The sequence below is a fragment of the Gadus morhua genome, chromosome 13, assembly GCF_902167405.1.
Source record: "Gadus morhua chromosome 13, gadMor3.0, whole genome shotgun sequence".
NCBI classification, from domain to species: Eukaryota; Metazoa; Chordata; class Actinopteri; order Gadiformes; family Gadidae; genus Gadus; species Gadus morhua.
Window position 1 is genome coordinate 4,628,140 of NC_044060.1, and position 16,364 is coordinate 4,644,503.

The window sequence follows — 16,364 nt, forward strand, 5'->3', positions numbered from 1 at the left end:
CACACAGATGTGTATACACACACGCACACACACACACACACACACACACACACACATGGATACATTTGGGCGAGTGGCGATGGGGTGGTGTTGGGGTATAGAGTGGTGTTAGGGTGGTGTTGGGGTATAGAGTGGTCTTAGGGTGGTGTTGGGGTATAGAGTGGTGTTAGGGTGGTGTTGGGGTATAGAGTGGTCTTAGGGTGGTGTTGGGGTATAGAGTGGTCTTAGGGTGGTGATGGGGTATAGATTGGTCTTCGGGTGGTGTTGGTGTTGGGGTATAGAGTGGTCTTCGGGTGGTGAGGTATCCAGTGGTGTTAAGGTGTGGAGTGCTGTTAGGGTGGTGTTGGGGTATCCAGTGGTGTTAAGGTGTGGAGCGGTGTTAGGTTGGTGTTGGGGTATCCGGTGGCGTCGGTTGGTGTCGGGGTTAGATCAACATGGCGTCCGTCTCCTGACGTCGTGACGTGACAAAAGGTTTCTTTGGTGAACTCAAGCCGACCGTCGAGCTCCACCAACGTTCTGCTCACAGTCTTCACCGTCCGGCCGGTCGAGGGAACCTTTGGGTGAAGACATCCTTCCTCGGAGAACGTCGGCGAGAGTTCAAAACGTCTGAATAATTTATACACATAAACACTTACGACTCAGCAATGTTTTTCATTGTTCATATTCTTCATATAGCCATTTCTGTCTGCTTCGTGATGAAATGATAGCCAGCAAGGCGATGCAGACCAGACCAAAACCATCGTGTTATTGTGATTAACGCTTGGTTCTTGGTCTAAGCAACTGAATATCAATTTGCTACCTAGACGACTTCACTCAACATTCATGTATTTACGTAGTTGTGATTACTTTATAATCACGTGTTACTTGGATGTGTTCATTTAATATTCATGTGATACGAAAATGTGATGACTTTAAAATCATGAGTTCACTTGGACGAGTTGTGATCGCTCTAGGCTATCAAGGCACATCGTGATAATAGTGAATGGAGAGAGAAACAGGTGGTGCCGGCTGGTGTTGGAGACACAACAGGTGAAGCTGGGTGGTGCCGGCTGGTGTTGGAGACACAACAGGTGAAGCTGGGTGGAGCTCCTAGCTGAATGACGTCCGACGGTCTCGGTTTCGCTCTCCTTGAAAGGAGCCGTTCTAATTCTTTGGTCCTCCTGTGGGCAGACAGGGCCTCCCCTCTGTGGGACCGCTCGAGGTGGGGTCAGGTTTTGGGCGGGGTCATGTTTTGGGTGGTGTCAGGTGTGCAGGGTGATCTTGTGCTCTTGGGCCAGGCGCTGGATGATCTGGGTTTCGTACTCGGCGCTGTGGACGCCGGTCTTCCTGAAGGCGCCCGCAAAGCGGTTCTCCTCCCAGTAGTGGTGCCAGTTCCCGTTCTTGTCCGCCCCGTAGCCATACAGAGACACCTGCAGACAGACGGGCAGACAGGGAGAGAGACGGGTAGGGAGACAGACAGACAAGTAGGTCAGTCAGACAGAGGGATACAGTGCAGTGTAGAACATTCTGCATGAATAGAAAACTCAACGCAGCACAATACAAGCATAGGTAGAATTAGTAGGTAGGTAGATATAGGAGGGCGGTGCAGTAGACAGGTAGGTGCAATAGACAGGTAGGTGCAGTAGACAGGTAGGTGCAGTAGACAGGTAGGTACAGTAGACAGGCAGGTACAGTAGACAGGTAGGAACAGGAGACGGGTAGGAACATAAGACAGGTAATTACAGGAGACAGGTAGGAACAGGAGACAGGTAGGTACAGGAGCCAAACAGGTACAGTAGGTACAGCAGACAGGTACCTGGTCACAGGTGTGCAGGGCGAAGATGAGGGCCACCAGGCCGGTGGAGGGGTAGCGACCGTGACGCTCCGTCCAGTGGTCATGACAGTACTTAAAGAACTCTGGATTCACCACCAACACCTGCAGACAGACGGGTAGACAGACAGACAGCTCATGACAGTACTTAAAGAACTCTGGATTCACCACCAACACCTGCAGACAGACGGGTAGACAGACAGACAGACAGGTCATGACAGTACTTAAAGAACTCTGGATTCACCACCAACACCTGCAGACAGACAGGTCATGACAGTACTTAAAGAACTCTGGATTCACCACCAACACCTGCAGACAGACGGATAGACAGACAGACAGCTCATGACAGTACTTAAAGAACTCTGGATTCACCACCAACACCTGCAGACAGACAGGTCATGACAGTACTTAAAGAACTCTGGATTCACCACCAACACCTGCAGACAGACGGGTAGACAGACAGACAGCTCATGACAGTACTTAAAGAACTCTGGATTCACCACCAACACCTGCAGACAGACAGGTCATGACAGCACTTAAAGGACTCTGGATTCACCACCAACCCCTGCAGACAGACGGGTAGACAGACAGACAGCTCATGACAGTACTTAAAGAACTCTGGATTCACCACCAACACCTGCAGACAGACAGGTCATGACAGTACTTAAAGGACTCTGGATTCACCACCAACCCCTGCAGACAGACGGGTAGACAGACAGACAGCTCATGACAGTACTTAAAGAACTGGATTCACCACCAACCCCTGCAGACAGACAGGTAGACAGACAGGTTGCTGAGGTAGGAAGAGCGTGTAGAGACACCGGCTCAGAGAGTCAATCATTTAGGGTTTACCGAGGACCACATTTAGCATGGGGGTAATCAGACAGACAAAGACAGGCGAATAGACAGACTGGCGGGTAGACAGACAGGCGTGGGTTTGGCACCAGGCGGGTAGAGAGACAGGTGGGGGTTTGGCAACAGGCGGATAATCATACAGACGGGTGTTTGGCACCCAGTGGATAGACAGACAGGTGGGGGTGTGGCACCAGGCGGGTAGTCAAGACAGGCGGGTAGACAGACAGGCGGGATTTCGGCACCCGGCAGGTACTCAGACAGACTGGGAGACAGACAGACAGACAGGGTTTTGGCATGGATGATGAATGGATGATGAGGGTGAGGGTGAGACACACTGACCAACGCTAGGAGGACGAGGTGGACGGCCTGACACCGACAGGGAGACAGGTAGAGAGACAGACAGAGAGACAGACAAGTAGAGAGACAGAGGGGTAGACAGACCGATGGACTGACAGGCCTGTTGGGATGCCTACCTTATCTTTATCTGCTTTAACTCTGTCCTTCACTCTCATATAGGTCCTACACACGCACACACGCACACACACGCACGCACACACACAGACACACACACACGCAAAAAAGGTGAGGTGTTTCCATGGTAACATAAATAAGAGATAATCAACTACGGCCCATTTTGAAATATATGAACAGAAATTATAATGCATGCATACGTATTATCTCACCATATTATTATAAATATATTGATGTGAAGTCATGTATGACATGGTGATGTGATGTCATATGTTACATGGTGATGTGATGTCATATATGACATGGTGATGTTACATACGACATGGTGATGTGATGTCATATGTTACATATTGATGGTTCCAGTAGACACGGTGGTGTGGTGTCATATATTACATGGTGATGGTGCCAGTAGACAGGGCGCTGGTTAACCACTGCAGGTCTCGGATCTTAAAGGGCAGTAGCACCAGGCTGGCTCCGCCCACGATGTCAACGGCACTCTCCGGGTACAGGAAGTGATGCGTTGTTCTGTTTCCTACATCCTCCTCAAATCCTGAGGTCACCGCCTTGTTCATCCTACAGACAAACACGCAGACAGTGTCACGGACCAACAGACAGATGGACACACACACAACACACACACACACACACACACACACACACACACACACACACACACACACACACACACACACACACACACACACACACACACACACACACACACACACACACACATAAACGGACACACGCAAATATTGGAAACTTTTTGTGAGGTCAAGGTGCAGATGCAGACGCCCTGTGGCAGCTATTATAATGAGATGCAAATTCCTTCATAATTAAAACGATTGGTATCTGAACTAACTGTCTTGTGTCCATACATGTACACTCTGTGTGTGTGTGGGCCCTCAGGGAGGATCTACCAGGACAAGAGCACAGAGAGACAGGTGTATTCCGGAAGAACACCTGGCCTCCGTCCTCTAAACGGATGGAGTACGGCCAGAAGGTCGGCATGGTCAGAGGGTTGTAGAAGATAAGAAGATACAATAACCCCACCGTGATTGTCCGAAACAAAAGCCTAGGGTCATGTCCGCAGACCAACAATCTTTCTTCTTGAGAAGGACTGACTCACTGTCTCACTGTCACAGTGATTGACTCACTGTCAACTGAGTCCTTTTCATCTGCTCTGCCTTTTCAGTCTCACTTCCTGCAGTCTCTCTACGGGTCTACAGTCTCACTTCCTTTCTACAGTCTCACTTCCTGTCTACAGTCTCACTTCCTGCCTTCAGTCTCACTTCCTGTCTATAATCTCTCTTCCTGTCTGTAAACTCTATCTGGCAGACACTGAGACTATATTACTATATTATAATTTTTTGATAATTTGTGTGTATGAATTTGTGTGAGTGTCTGTGCGCTCGTTTGTGTGTGTGTGTGTGTGTGTGTGTGTGTGTGTGTGTGTGTGTGTGTGTGTGTGTGTGTGTGTGTGTGTGTGTGTGTGTGTGTGTGTGTGTGTGTGTACCTGAAGACTGATGTGTGTGAGTCGATCATCTTTCCATGTCCAGAGTGACGCAGGTTGCCAGAGTTTCCAACAACTGCGCAGCTATGGCAACGGAAAGGGAGGGGCCGGAGGTCCAGGGAAGGGGGAGGGATTACCTGGAAGAGCTGTGACATCACTTCCTCCAGCTTCTGTTTGTCAGCGTTGCTCTGTAAACCCTGCCCAATGAAATCATACATATTACATATCCATTACATCATACATATCAGTTATATTACATCATAAATATCAGTTATCAGATCATATTTATTAAATATCAATGATGTCATACATATCGGTTGTATTACATCATATGTATAAAATATCCATTATACCATACATATCAATGAATTTGATAGACAGATATATAGATAGATATATAGATAGATAGATAGATAGATAGATAGATAGATAGATAGATAGATAGATAGATAGATAGATAGATAGATAGATAGTATAGAAGTAATAGCAGTAGTATAGTAGTAAGGGTGGTAGTATAGTAGTAATAGTAGTAGTATAGTAGTGAGGTGGTAGTATTACCAGCCACCAGCTCAGAGTCTGGGGCTCCAGGATGTGAGTGGAGTTGAGGACAGGAAGCTGGCGAGGGTCGAAATGCTGCCTGAACCAATCAGAAGAATCCGTCTCTCGGACACACCCCTTGTCACAGCCACACCTCTCTGTAGAAGGGGTCTGCTCCAGCCTGGCAACACACATTAAGGTTAGATAGGAGAGGAGACAAGGAGAGGAGAACAGGAGAGGAGACCAGGAGATGAGACCAGGAGAGGTGTTTAGGAGAGGAGACTAGAAGAGGAGTCTAGGTGAGGAGACTGGAAGAAGGGGACTCGGAGAGGAGACAAGGAGAGGACACCATTAGTGGAGACAAGGAGAGGAGACGAAGAGAGGAGACTAGGAGAGGAGATTATGGTTAGAGGAGATTAGGAGAGGAGACTAAGAGAGGACACTAGGAGAGAACAGCATTTGAGGAGGAGAGGAGATTATGGTTAGAGGGAGAGTAGAATGTTGAATTATTGTCTCTCTGTGTTCACAATTCTTAGTGTGGGGAGAGGCCAGTGCCTCCCCAACTGATACAAGGTGTTATTCCAAACAATCCTCCATTTGTCTATGTCCCAATAGGGACAAACCAACCAGGCCGCCTGGGACATAGCCAGGGCCTTATCAAAGGAGACACTGCATCTGTTCTTTCGATATTCACACTTTCTTTCCTATAATACTCGGAGAAGAGGGATCGACAGCCAAGGAGCACGTCTGAAGACTGCTCCTCTCCACCTACACTAAGATTTGATTTGATTTATTTGGAATAAAAGACATATCCAGGGGATATAAGAAAAACATGACAAAGTGCAAGCACTTATTTCCATCATGATCCCTGATGTTACAAGACAGGACGTAAGACAAAACATTGACACAATGAGAGGCTAAACATATAAAAGAATCTTCCCTAACCCATACTTTCTGTATTAAAGTGAAAAGTGCACACATAGACAAACACCAACAAACAACAGCTCACATGGAGGAAGACATGTTAGTGTCACTATGAGGAGCCAGGATTTTACCTTTTTTCTGAAACAATGATAGTTGTCTATTCTCTTAATTTCCAAAAGTAATTTATTCCAGTTCACCACACCGCTATATTTGAGAGTACACTTACCAATGTTTGTTTGGAACTTAGGTAAGTACAAGTCTGCGTTTCTGCGTGTGGTAAGCATGGGCATCCCGACTCCTTATGAAGTGATTTTTAAGGTATGCCGGTGACTTGTGATTGCAAACATTATGGACCACCCTGAACTGGCCTCCAGTGAGAGCCAGCCCAGCTGTTGGAACTGGAGCTTACCCACATGATCCCTTGATGTGAGCCCCAGCACTACCCTGATTAACCTATTCTGAGCAACCTGCAGTTTGTCTTTTAGGGCCATAGTAAGACCAACAGACCATGAGCCAAGGCCGTAATCAAAGCAGCATAAAACTAGTGAATTAGCTAGCAGTCTTTGGCTAACTGCATCAAGGAATGGAGCTTTCTATAGCTAGGAATCTGGATCGGCCATTTACCTTGTTCATGACCTTTGAAGCCATGCTCCCCCCATCTAGGTTGCTGTCTAAACAGCATCCTAAATAGGTCACTGAGGGCTTGGGAAGAGCTGCCCACCAAGGCTGATACTGGACAACTCTTTCTTGTGCAGTCTTGGCTTAGAGCCAAACACTATGAATTCAGTTTTGGCTACATGAAGAGACAATTTATTGTCTAATAGCCAGACACTGATCTTACTGAATTCCTCTTGCAAAATGGCATGCAGCTCAAGCTCATTTTTGTTGGAGGCTATAATAGCTGAATCATCAGCATATAAAAACAAGTTCTCATTGCAGGCGGACTTCATGTCACTGATGTCGATTAAAAACAGTAATGGCCCTAAGACGCTCCCTTGTGGAACTCCACAAGTTACCAGTTGTACCTTGGATAAATTACCTTGGATTTCAGTCTTTTGGGATCTAACGGAGAGGTAAGAAACACACCCTCTTAAGGCGGAAGCGCACATGGCCAAGGCTGACATCTTGTTGTACAGTAGGCTATGATCGACTGTATCAAAGGCCTTCTGTAAGTAAATTAGGATCATGCCACATAGTTTGCCGACATCTATTTCGCCCCTTATGAGGTCAGTTAGGTACAGTAGACATGAGTCAGTTGAATGTGACTGTCTGAACCCTTATTGGAATTCATAGAGGAGTTTGGCATCCACAGCATATCGATACAATTGTTCATGAACTACTTTCTCCAGGACCTTGGAGACTACACTCAATATAGAAACCGGTCGATAATTTCCCGGATCAGACCTATCACCTTTCTTGAACAGTGGGATGACTTTAGAATGTTTCATGTCATCAGGAACAGTGCCTTGCTCCAAGGACAGATTAATAATATGAGCAATAAAAGGGGCTATGAGATCAGCTGCATCTTTCAAGAACCTGACTGACATGTTATCTAGCCCTGTGGCTTTGGCAGAGTTAAGGCCCTTTAGCATGTCGCCGAGTTTTTCTACCGACACAGGCTTGAAGAAAAAACTATTGGGAGTCACACCTATCTTAGCATTAATATCCTGAATGTGTTCAGGCCCGTACAATCTTGGGCTGAGTGGTAGCTTCTCGACAAGTTTATGGGCATTGGGCAACTAAGGTAAAATAAGTGTTAATGATTCATAGTGATTGGCAATATCTTACATTATATATATTCTTATTTACCTATTTTCCATCAATGGAGAGAGTAATACAAGAATTGGTAGTGCTTTTTGTCTTAGATAAGCATCCTAGATTTTTCAGAACCTTCCACAATTTCTGGGGTTTTTCCTTGTTTTCGTTTATCATTTCAGAAAAGTAGGTTATTTTGGACTCGTCCACCTAAGTCTGTTCCTGTGCTGTATTACAACCTAGAATACTAGGAGTCTAGGAGATGAGACTAGGAGAGTAGACAGGGAGAGGAGACTAGAAGAGGAGACTAGAAGAGGACACAGGGAGAGGACCCGATTAGAGGAGACCAGGAGAGGAGCGTGAGGGCTGAGGCTAGTAGAGAAGACTGGAAGAGAAGGAACTCTAACGTTGGGTTACCTTGGTTGGCCCGGCCCTTGAGCCTCAGCCTGGGCCTCGCCTAAAGACGGCTGCCCAGGGAGTGCAGCTGCTTGCTGGATAGCTGTTGAGTTAGAGGAGGTATTTGGACTGGAGCCTGGATGCAAACCAGAAAGTGACAAATAGTTTATTACACACTGTAAATATAACCATCTAATCAACTATCTGATCAATAACTATCGAATCAATGAATACCTAATAAATAAATATACGAAACTGATAACTCTATCAGTATTTACGACTAGTATAGTATAATTAACTAACAGTATTAATGACTAGTGTAGTATTATTAACTATCAGTATAAATTACTAATGTATAATAAACTAGTAGCCTATAGTGTAAGTCAATACCAGTACTCATAACCACTGTAGTATAGTCAGTACTCATGACCAGTATTTTATTAGTAATTAACTTCAGTAAAGTTAACTATCAGTACTTATAGTACTGATAGTTATAGACCAGTGAAGCACAATTAACTCTCAGTAATCATGACCAGTATAATTAAGTTCATTCATAATTAACTTCAGTATAATTAGCTATGAGTACTTCAGGGTAGTTCACCGTCCTCCCATACCTGGTTTTGGGGGCGTGGCCAGGAAGAGGTCTGCTCTGTGGATCCTCTGACTGGCTATCAAGAGGACCACAGTGGAGACAGCTACAACGCACAGCCGTCGCCTTGACAACATGGTGGATGGTGGAGGGGTGGAGGGGTGGAGGGCTGGCGGAGGGCTGGATGATGGACAGAAGGAAGGACACTTCCTCCCTTCTGCCTCTGTCGCTCTGACTGTCTGTCTGTCTCCCTCTCCGCTGTCCTCCTGCTATCTCTTTTCTGGAACATCCGGTGGGAGGGTATTCAGTGTTTCCGAAGAGAGATAGAGAGAGGGGGGAGGGGGGAGAAAGAGGGAGAGGGGAGAAAGGGAGAGAGGGGGAGGGGGGAGAGAGAGAGAGAGGGGGGACAGAGAGGGAGAGGGGAGAACGAGAGAGGGGAGAACGAGAGACGGGAGAAAGGGGTGCGTGGGTGGGGGAGAGAAGTATATTCTGTTAATCCATTTTCTGGGTTATAACGTAAAAACACCAAATTCTACCAGATGCTTCTGGGCTGGTTCTGGACTGGTTCTGGACCAGCAGAGACCGAGCAGAACGCGGCCCATTCAGCCCAGCTGGTTCTTGAGTCTGGAGGCCACCTCAGCACAGCAGACCAACGGTGGAGAAGCAGAAGGAGAGGCCGGGCTGTCTGAAGAGACTTCACAGCAGCAGAGTGCGTTGCCACCGTGACCAAGCTGAGAAGGACCCTGACGAGGAGCAGACCCCACGGGAGTGGACTCCAGAGAGCGTAGCGCCGTGGCTTATTGTCCTCAGACTATAAATAAGACCACCGTGGCGGTTAAAGGGAGGGTTATCTCGGACGCAGCCCACAAACACGTGACCAGATGTTCTGCCTCACATTCCCGGCCCAGAACAACGTGTAATGATGGTGTAATATTGGTGTGTCGGTGGAGTAATAGAGGTGTCTTAGTGGTGTGTTCGTGGAGCAGGTCTGTCGACCTCACTTCCTGCCTGGATAACTTCCTTCCCTATAAAACCAGGGGGTCTCATGGGTTCGTCGCAGACCTGTTTGTTCCTTCAATAACACCGTAGCCTTTACATTCATATTCAGGCTTATAATGCTAAACATAAGCTTAATTAAGCTTGTTTTTATAGGCTTATTCAAGCTTATTATGTTTTCAGTTTAGTTATAACAATTATAATCTGGCTCCAACAGATTGGGCTGAACACAACTTGCTCTTTGTAACCTCCTGTGAACTACAACAGGAAGTAAGAAACCCATCGCAAACTATCAGGACATCAGAAACACATCTTAACCTACCAGCACCTCAGAAACACATCTCAAACTACAGCATAAACAAGATGAAAACATATAATCTTCACATACCAAGGAGGGAGGTACAGACCCATAGCTCGAGGATAGTGCATAAACTATTAAGTGTGTGTGTGTGTGTGTGTGTGTGTGTGTGTGTGTGTGTGTGTGTGTGTGTGTGTGTGTGTGTGTGTGTGTGTGTGTGTGTGTGTGTGTGTGTGTGTGTATGTGTGTGTGTTCGTGTTTGTGTGTGTGTTTGTTTGTTTGTTATTTTAAGGGTGGTGCGAGTGAATCATTTGGTATTCTGTACAAAACCACAAAACTCCAACTCTGTGCTCCCTCTGACTCTGTTCTCTCCCTGACTGTTCTCTTTCCGACTCTGTTCTCCCTCTCTGTTCTCTCTCTCTGGACAGCCACTAACTGACAACTAACGGATTTTAAGACGACATTCATTTCTAACCGCAACGGTAACGCAACGTAACGTATTTGCAGTGAAGTTGACTGCGAGTGACAAGGCTAACACTCACACACACGCGCGCGCGCACTCATCCAGGCGCACATAACACACACACACACACACACACACACACACACACACACACACACACACACACACACACACACACACACACACACACACACACACACTAACTGTTTGAGACGAGGTTATCCCCTCACCATCTGAGGACTGTTTCCAAACAAAGGCCGTCGAGAGGCAAACTTCCGAACTTCGCCAACTTCCCAACTTTACGAAGCGTTGAAGCCGCCGCGCGTCCCCGCGGAGGAAGAAGAAGTACCGGGAACTCGCTTGAAGACGCAGCGAGCTCGGCTCTCTTTGTGCTGCGAGATCTAGCCCTGCCCTCCCAGCGTATGTCATGAGTGTGTGCGTGTTGCCGGTGTGTGCCGGTGTGTGTGTGTGTGTGTGTGTGTGTGTGTGTGTGTGTGTGTGTGTGTGTGTGTGTGTGTGTGTGTGTGTGTGTGTGTGTGTGTGTGTGTGTGTGTGTGCCTGCTTGTCATCGGGGCGTTTAAAATAAGTTTAATTATCTCTGAATAACAGACGGGGGTGGGGGGGGGTTGCATTTTGTGTGAAATTATTGATTCCTTCGCTAGGTCCCGTGTATGACTCACTTTACTCATAATAGACTTATTAATAATTAATATACTTTAATTAATACAATTAATATGTCATAAGTAATTATGATATATATATATATTTACATATATATATATTAGTGCTGTCAGTTAAACGCGTTATTAACGGCGTTAACGCAAAACAATTTTAACAGCGTTAATGTTTTTTTTTGTTGTTTTTCTTTGGCTCAAAACAAAGAGGCAGTAGCCTGACTGCTATGTTCAAGGCAGTATTTTTGTATGTTCATCGTTAAATTGCACTTTTTTTTGTTTCGTCCTGTTTTGATCAGTATATGCCAATGTTGTTATCAATAAAAAAACATTTGCACAAGGCAAGCCGATGCAATTCTCCATGTTGCATTAAAATGAGAAAAATTAATGGGACAAAGAAATCAAGGGATATTTAGTATAGAAAAAAGATTTGCGATTAATCGTGAGTTAACTATATGACATTAATTAATTAAATATTTTAATCGCTTGACAGCACTAATATATATATTAGTGCTGTCAAGCGATAAAAACATTTAACTCATGATTAATCGCAATTTTTTTTCTATGCTAAATATCCCTTGATTTCTTTGTCCCATTATTTTTTCTCATTTTAATGCTCTTATCAACATTGAGGGGTGCATCGGCTTTATGTTTTTTTTATTGATAAAAACATTGGCATATACTGATCAAAACAGGACGATACAAAAAAGAAACCTATAGTTTAATTAAACGATGAACATACAAACATACTGCCATGAACGTAGCAGTCAGGCTACTGACCAAAATATATGTTTTTTAAACAAATTGTGTTAATTGCGCGATAAAAAAATTAACGTCATTAAAATTGGTTTGCGTTAACGCCGTTAATAACGCGTTTAACTGACAGCACTAATATATATATATATATATATATATATATATATATAAACCTTGATCTATCGTAAAAGTGTATCCTAGTTGAGAATATGAAATGAGGACAAAAAAGTTGCAATATTTATAGTGGTCATAACAGTCATAATTATTACTGCAAAAAAATCTCCTCCATAATACCCAGACAGCAAGCTAACATTGAATAAATATTGATTTTCCATCTGAATCATCATCATGGTTGATATTGATACCAGATAGATTGATCAGATACCTCTGAGTAGGCAGATCCATGGATGGATGTCGTGAAATCCATTCAAACAGCACCGTTATTTCTTCTGATCGCCGGTGAAAGCGCTGTTTACACCGAATTATGCGACCCACCGAAAAGTATGACCCCAGGGGGCGCTGTTGCACATTCTCTGCAACATGCACGTGTGCATTATAAAAAAACATAAATAAAACATAAGATCTCCCCCCACCGGTGGGTCTTTCTTTCCTTGATACTAACATTAATTCTAAACAGCATTTTACACAGTACCCTGTGATAGGAAATGCTCAAAGGTAAATCAGCGTAATTTAACACAGACTGTAGCTTTTTATGGGGAGAGAAGCAACGGTGATGGACCGCACTAAACGCCCTATCCATTGAATGGGTCTGTAAAAGCACCTTTAATAAAAAGGTAAGGGGTTGGGGAGAGATCTTATGTTTCATTTATATTTTTGTCATGCCTGTCTACGCTTCAAACTCGTGCATATTGCAGAAAATATGCAACATTACCCCCTGGGGTCACACTTTTCGGTGGGTCGCAGAATTCGGTGTAACACCGGCACCAACGCTAGCATAGTGCAGCCAGGCACGGCTAGTCTATCAAATTAAGTCCGCCTAGTCTATCAATTGTGCATATATGTGGGAGTTCTGTTTAACTTTAAGGGTATTTTTCCTTTGCATTGTGCTTGTATTTTCTTTTTTAGATGCTCTTACACAGCAGATGGGGACACGACATCCGCCGTCACCCAATTCACTTTTGCCCAGGCTGTGCAAAAGTGGGGACAAATGATGAATGAATGAAATAGCCATGGGCGTTTGGTTTGAAATGTGCTGGGGACAGAGAAGCATTCGGAACTGCATTTTTCAGAAGTGCTGGGCACAATGGATGCACTCTTTTTTCACTCTGGTTAAGAAAAGGTTCTGAAAGACGGTATACCCATGTAGCTAATTGCTAAGGAATACAATGTATACAAAATCTGTCTGGCATGTATTATGAGAAAACGTTTCCAAAAGCATTGGACATATGACCCACTATGTTCTGCTCCATGTAGGCCATCCAATGTTGACAACGTGACATGACATGGCTAATGCCGCTTTTCCACCGCACATGTAGCTCGACTCGACACGACTCGACACGGTAGCAGCGCGGGTCCTTTTCCACCGCAAATAGTACCTCCGGGACGCGGGCGGGGTCTGCTGCGCGAAAGGGCCGTGACGTATTTTTGTATGCGACGCAAACAACACCTACGTAACCCACACATGGACAGAACCCACATAACAACAATGGAGAACATCGATGCGATGGTATTCGTGTTCGTATTATTAGCTGGCATGTTGAAGAAGTGGAATATGTTGGCTGCGGCGCTGCTATGGCTGTTACCAGCATGGTTGCCATGTCGCTCTCGTGACTTCGTCACACTCTCTGGCCAATCAGTGGCCGGCCGTCTGCCGACGTCACCTTTTAGCATCGGCTCAGCCGCTTGGAACCTAGAGCGAGGCGGTACTAGAAAAAGCAGCCACTTCAGGTACCAGATACCATGTTTTCGCGGTGGAAACGCAAAAAAGGCGAGCTGAGTCGAGTCGTGTCGAGCTGGTACCATGCAGTGGAAAAGCGGCATAACTACCAACATAAACAAGAGGAGCTAGGAAAGGAAATGAACTGCGTGTTTAAGTTCAGAAGGGGCAAATGTGTGGCTACACACAGCACTAAGAAAAGTCGTCTGTGAGAGATTGTAAAAAAAAATATTTGTTGCACAGCTGAACGCTGTATCCAGGGGATATTTCCAGGTTCTGACTCTTGGGGGGGGCTCAGCCCCAGGAAGCCACAGGGGTATATGAAGTATATAAAGGAGGGGGGGGGGGGGGGGGGGGGTTGAATATCATAGATGTGATTTCCTGAATTCTGCTACATTTTAGGGTGACCTGATCCTAAACTAATTCTGGTGGGGGTAAATCTATCTATTTATCTATCAATCCAACACATTGTATATTTTTGAACAGTCTGCTGGTTTATTGTCAGAAAAGCATAATACCAATGAGTAAGTCATCCCAGAGGAAAGGATTAAACACATTTTGGCTAGTCTCTAGCCCTTAAAGAAGAAATAAATTGTTTACAACCTTTTTATCTGAGTTATGGACAACACTTTTGTAAATGTAGCATTATGTAGTATTATTATGTGTTATTATTTTGTCCTGTCCAACCTTTATTTTCTTAGTTACTATGCTGTTGTATGTCTAAGCCAATAGCTGGCAGTGTCAGCTAAATAATCCAGATCTGAACCACTAAAGTGATGAAAGGGAAAAAGACTGTTTGGATGAAGGAATAATCAAATGGATGTGAACTGTAATAACTAATTTGAGGTATATTACATTTCCTTTGTAAGTTTCACTCAAAAATTACAATATCTCCCCCTCTTTTTTATTCACACAGTTACTGAAACACATTGGTAAAACATGTACTCGCCTAATACTAATCAACAAGTACAGCATGTTCTAGACCAGTGTTTCTCAATTATTTTCTGTCATTCCCCCCCTAGGAGACAGACATTTTTTCGCACCCTCCCTGAATTGAAATTGCCTACTATTGAGAACCTGCTAACATTTATTTATTTATCCGTACAAAAAAACTGCATGAGTTGCTGGCAACATCATTCTGCATACAATCACTTTATCATTAAATAGATTAATAAAATTAGCGGAGATAACATCTGCAACAACTTAAAATAAGTTGCCAAGTTCAGTTTATTAACTTAATTTGTAACATTTAAACAAGACTGCTTAGTCTGTGTGTATCTCAAAACAGAGAAACAAGAGCAAATGATTCACTGGGGTTTGCATTTAATTCAAATATTTTGATACAGTAAACATTGGTCTCTTGTCAGCCTCGTCAGCTTATTCCCTTTCAAAAAAATGATGTTCATCTTTCAAGCATGAATAAAGACACCAAGTCCCCCTGTCATGACTTTGTAAGATCAAAATTCCGACCCTTGGTATTATGTTTATTTAAAATTCAGATAAAATAAAATAAGTAACTTATTATAATAAATAAATAAGACACTACATGCCCTCTGTGGCTCGCACCCCCTGAAACCTTTTATCAACTCAGGGCGTTTTCAAAAAACGCCCTCAGTGTACTGAATTAGTGTATGCTTAATGAATTAGCGTGAAGCGTGCATTGTCATTATTCAGCCAATTACTGTCTTCACCTGGGTAGTCAGTGTAGTTAAACAAACAGCACCCTAAAGCCGCTGTCCGCAGCCGCTGGAGTGTGAGCCGGGTTAGATGTGCGGTAACAGGTGCGTCCGCGCGCCCTCGCCGGCCACCAAGGTGTACTCCTGACTTTGCGTCAGTAGAAGTGCTTAATCCAACAGCGCCCTGTAGCCACTGTCCGCAGCCGCTGGGGGGAGTGTGAGCCGGGTCAGGTGCGTCCGCGCGCCCGTGCCGGCTACCAGAGCCCTCTGGTTATTCCTCTGGTGCCCTGATTGCCTGGGGGCCGTCCACGTGCTGGAGGACGTAGACAACCCCTGCAGTGAGGCAGTTGACCTGTCCAGGGGGGAGCGACTTCGCCGTGCCAACCAGGTGCGCGGTCACGCGTAGGAGGGCAGGGCGGAGAGGCGACGCTCACCCCGTCGGTCGCCCCGATTGGCCCTTCCGGAGGTCATGGGCATGGCGATTTCGACACATGGTCTCGGTGATAGGCAGAACGATGTACTCATTCCTTTTTAGACCGTAGTGACGGTCATCCCTCGGTCTCACAGATCCATAGTTACATCCGTGACTCACGTTTTCTCTAGCGAATATTTCGCCGGATTCGCGTCTCTACGTTCACTTTGTATGGGATCGTGTCGCCCCTTCGCGTTTGGTGTGAAGGCACCTTAAGTATAGTTGAAATTTCAACATTGTTTCAAAATTCCTGATAGCTGAAAAACCATTGAAATTCCGTTG

The 16,364-nt window shown here is 45.1% G+C and overlaps 1 protein-coding gene across 3 annotated transcripts; it reads right to left on the reverse strand.

The window, feature by feature from the left end:
* Positions 1-163: 163 nt before the first annotated feature.
* On the reverse strand, positions 164-11,060 carry st3gal8 (ST3 beta-galactoside alpha-2,3-sialyltransferase 8). Of its 3 annotated transcripts, none has more exons than XM_030374300.1 (9): positions 10,838-11,051; positions 8,876-9,130; positions 8,283-8,397; positions 5,208-5,367; positions 4,653-4,846; positions 3,530-3,709; positions 3,139-3,184; positions 1,796-1,915; positions 164-1,409 (listed from the first exon to the last, which is right to left on the reverse strand). In XM_030374300.1, the coding sequence occupies exons 2-9, from the start codon at positions 8,985-8,987 to the stop codon at positions 1,242-1,244; spliced, it is 1,095 nt and encodes a 364-aa protein (XP_030230160.1). In that variant the 5' UTR covers positions 8,988-9,130; positions 10,838-11,051; the 3' UTR covers positions 164-1,241. The 3 variants fall into 3 exon arrangements, with proteins under 3 accessions (XP_030230160.1, XP_030230163.1, XP_030230162.1); XM_030374303.1 differs by lacking the exons at positions 164-1,409; positions 1,796-1,915 and adding exons at positions 1,960-1,987; positions 2,320-2,447 and having other exon boundaries at positions 10,838-11,060; XM_030374302.1 differs by lacking the exons at positions 164-1,409; positions 1,796-1,915 and adding an exon at positions 2,015-2,447 and having other exon boundaries at positions 10,838-11,059.
* Between the last annotated feature and the right edge of the window lie 5,304 nt (positions 11,061-16,364).

Excerpts from the sequence above, each read along its gene's own strand:
- st3gal8 (XM_030374300.1), bottom strand. The coding sequence starts at position 8,987 with ATGTTGTCAAGGCGACGGCTGTGCGTTGTAGCTGTCTCCACTGTGGTC. Across the intron at positions 8,398-8,875 it reads GGCCACGCCCCCAAAACCAG|GCTCCAGTCCAAATACCTCC; the intron begins GTATGGGAGGAC and ends GTTTGCATCCAG. Across the intron at positions 4,847-5,207 it reads AGACTCTGAGCTGGTGGCTG|GGTTTACAGAGCAACGCTGA; the intron begins GTAATACTACCA and ends TTCATTGGGCAG.